The sequence below is a fragment of the Chelonoidis abingdonii genome, chromosome 11, assembly GCF_003597395.2.
Source record: "Chelonoidis abingdonii isolate Lonesome George chromosome 11, CheloAbing_2.0, whole genome shotgun sequence".
NCBI lineage: Eukaryota > Metazoa > Chordata > Testudines > Testudinidae > Chelonoidis > Chelonoidis abingdonii.
This window is the reverse complement of record NC_133779.1, coordinates 20,236,893-20,240,432: the sequence shown is the minus strand read 5'-3', so window position 1 is coordinate 20,240,432 and position 3,540 is coordinate 20,236,893. Positions and strand designations below refer to the sequence as shown.

The window sequence follows — 3,540 nt, the reverse complement described above, 5'->3', positions numbered from 1 at the left end:
CTGGCCCAGCCCAGCCCCCACCTCTGCCCCCCAGAACCCTGGGGCCAGCCCTCACTCTGCCCCCTAGAACCCTGGGGCCAGCCCCCTGCTCTGCCCACTAGTCCTCCCAGTCCAGCCCAGCCTCTGCTTTGCCCCCTAGAACCCCAGGGCTAGCCCCCTGCTCTGCTCCCCAGTCCAGCCCAGCCCCCCACTCTGCCCTCCAGTCCCCCTGGCCCAGCCCAGTTCCCGCTCTACCCCCCAGCCCCCCGCTCTGCCCCCCATTCCAGACCCTCCTCTCTGCTCTGCAGCCCACCCTGGCCCGGCCCCCACTCACATGGCCATGACGCAGCATGGGGGGCTCCTCGCCAGGGAACAGCACCCGCAGAGCGTACGTCCGATAGTCCAGGAATGGGATCTTCACCCCGTCCAGGTTATTCGTCAGCTCATTGATGTCGGTTTGCAGCTCTGCAAAGGCTGGGGGAGGGCGAAGGGGTCAGGGGGGGACCCCCACTCCTGCCCTTCCCCTGTGCAGGGGCAACTGCTCGCCCCCCATCCCAATGTCTCCTGCCTTCCAACTCGGCACCTGCCAAGCACCACAGCAGGACCCCCCCAGCCCTGTGCTCCTTCCCCCCAGCCCAAACCCCTCATCTTAGTCCCCTCTGCCCAGAGCCCCAGCCCCTCTCCCAGTCTCCACTTCCTCTCAATCATACCCAGGGCCCCTTCTGCCTCCCATCCCTCCCCCACCCCAGCCTGCATCTCCCTCCCTCCCTGCACTCCAGCCCCCCAGTCCAACCCACTCTCTGCGCTCCTGCCGCCCCTCCCCGCCCGCCAGCCTCACCCTCCTTGCACTCCAGCGCGACCCGTGACTCCAGATTGTCCATCTGCAGCTGCAGCCGCTTAAGGGTCCGGTCAGCATCGCGGGTCTTGCGCTTGTAGGCAACCAGCACCCCGATAATGGCCAGGAGCAGCAGGGACCCCCCTGCGCCCAGCCCCACCAGCGCTCCCAGGGGCAGGGCTGCCTCGGGGTAGATGTGCAGGGAGCCGGGCGAGAAGGACAGGCCCCCCACCAGGATCTGGAATGAGGGGAGGGAGTGGAGGTTAGACAGGGGAGTGCCCCCAACTTCCCAGGAACGAACCCCCCAGAATGTGGGAGGGGGAACCGCCCACATTTTGGCAACCCTCCCAGATCTGCAATGGAGGGTACAAATTCCCCCATGGTTCTGATGAGACAACCCCCACTCAGTCTGTCCCCCTCAAATGCACCCTGCAGAAGTAACCTCCCCGCACAGCTCACCCGCCCAACACCCCGTGATCTGTGATCCCCGTCCATGTCCTGCCCCCACATCACAGAGTGAGGGGCTGCCCCCCCCCTCACAGGACACGTGCCCCCAGCCCCACCCCCCAGTGGAGCACCTGGCCATGCCCTCCAGCAACGCACCGTGACTGGCTGCTCCCCTGTCTGGCTGGGCGAGTCGCAGAGCAGCTGGGTCTCTGACACTGTCAGGGCGCAGGGCTCCCCCCCAATCAACACCGTGTAGTTCAGACGGGTCCCCCCAGCGGCCGCTGGGATCAGGTTCCTGCCCTGGAGGGGGTGGGACAGTGAAAGGGGGAGGGAGATTGGACCCAGGCATCCGGGCCAGACACAGCCCCAGTGGTGCCCCTCACTCCCGACCCACAGCCCCCTGCTAGCCCAGCCCTGGGTTCCCCACCCCCCTAGCCCTGCCAGTGCCCCTCAGTCCTGACCTGCAGCCCCCTACTAGCCCAGCTCTGGGTTCCCCCCCGCCGAGTCCTGCCAGTGCCCCTCACTTCTGACCCGCAGCCCCTGCTAGCCCAGCCCTGCCCCCCAGCTCTGCCGGTGCCCCTCACTCCCAACCTGCAGCCTCTGCTAGCCCAGCCCTGCCCCCCGGCCCTGCCGGTGCCCCTCAGTCCCGACCTGCAGCCCTTGCGAAGCCCCCCTTCCCTCCATACCTTGAGGACGACGTGGGAGCCAGGTTTCACCTCCAGCACCCCCGCAGGGCTGAAGGGCTCAACCTGGGGGTCAGGGTAGTAGGTGAAGGCCAAGCGGTTGAGGGTTCGAGCCGCCTGGACATGGTCCAGCAGGAAGCCGAATTCGTCAGGGGAGGCCCCCGCCACGGGCAGCTCCCGCCTCCCCGGCACAATGCCAGGTGCCTGGCACAGCATGACGGAGTCATTCAGCACCCGGCAGCTCTGTGGGGAGGCAGAGGGTCAGTGGGGATGGCTGGGAACGGGGGGGACAGGACTCCGGGCGGAGGTGGCAGTTCGGGGGGGAGGTCAGCGTATTGGGTGGTTCAGCAGCCCAGCAGGGGCGTCCAGGAATGGGGGGGGCAGAAGCTTTGGGGGCAGCATGTCAGGGGATTCCATGGGGAAGGCACAGGGTACAAGCTGGGGGGGTCTGATTTGGGGGGGACAGCAGGGAGAAGTTATGGGTCTATCAGTTCAAGTGTTGAAGGGGGGTGGATTGGGAGGCTCAGGATTCCCTTGCAGGAAACTGTCCCGTCCCCCCTAAAACTGTTTCCTCGTCTCCCCACCCCACTCAGATCCCCTGTCCCCAGCTGATGGCCCCCCGCTGCGTCCCCTTCCCCTCATCCCAGTCCCCCACCCTCCCTCCCCCCTCGCCATGGGGGCACGACTCACGTTGACGGTTTCGACGCCCCCGTACAGGGCTCGGACACGCGGCTCCTGGATGCTCAGCAGGCGGGTCCCAGTCACTGTCAGGCTGGTGCTGCCGCTGGAGTGGGGGGAAGACATCAGCCCCCCCAGGGGAACGCAGCTTGGTGGGGGGTGAGGGCTGGCATGGGGGGGTGGCCCTTTGGGCTGTGACTCGTCTCCCGCCAATCAGGCCATGTCCTTTCCCCCGCATCATGGCTACCCTCTGCCCTGCCCCCTCCACAGCTACCTTGCGCCCTGCTTGGATGCCGGGACCCCACCCAGCACCACTGAGTGCCAACACCGAGATGCTCACCAGGGCCAGAGGCTGTGGGAGTGACACGAAGTGGGACTGTTCTTAATGGTTTCTCTGAATACTGTGTGAGTGCCTCAGTTTCCCCTATGCTTTTCTTAATCTAGCTGGTGGAATAAGGGGGTGTGATTGGTGCAGAGCCCGAGGGGGCCAGTGTGAGGCTGTGTGCAGAGAATGGCCGATGCCCTGGCTTCGGGCCCCCCTCCCCCCCCTCCCCGCTGCAAGGTGCCAGCTGAAGGTGTTGGAGAACAAAGAGATCAGGTGCCTCCTGACCCGGCAGAGAGACAAAGGGAGAGGAGGGGGCTGGAGAGTTTCAGTTTGGAGCTGGCTGGGGTCTAAGCTCCCTGCCCCCCAGAATGGACCCGGCCAAGGGGTCCAGTTTGTGGTACCTACAAACTCTGTGTTAGACCCTGTTCCTGTCATCGAATAAACCTCTGTGTTACTGCCTGGATGAGAGTCACGTCTGACTGCAAAGTGCAGGGGCAGGACCCTGTGGCCCCCCCAGGACCCCGCTGGGGCGGACTCGCTGTGAGAAGCGCCTGGAGGGGCACATGCTGAATGCTCCAAGGAGAGACCCAGGA

The 3,540-nt window shown here is 65.7% G+C and overlaps 1 protein-coding gene across 1 annotated transcript in view; it reads right to left on the bottom strand.

Moving 5' to 3' along the window:
- Nucleotides 1-3,540, bottom strand: part of PLXNA3 (plexin A3) — a 19,323-nt gene that overhangs the window by 7,299 nt on the left and 8,484 nt on the right. Inside the window, 5 exon segments of the mRNA XM_075071315.1 lie at nt 314-453; nt 818-1,052; nt 1,418-1,561; nt 1,948-2,187; nt 2,635-2,770. Coding sequence (XP_074927416.1) covers nt 314-453; nt 818-1,052; nt 1,418-1,561; nt 1,948-2,187; nt 2,635-2,770 — 895 coding nt within the window.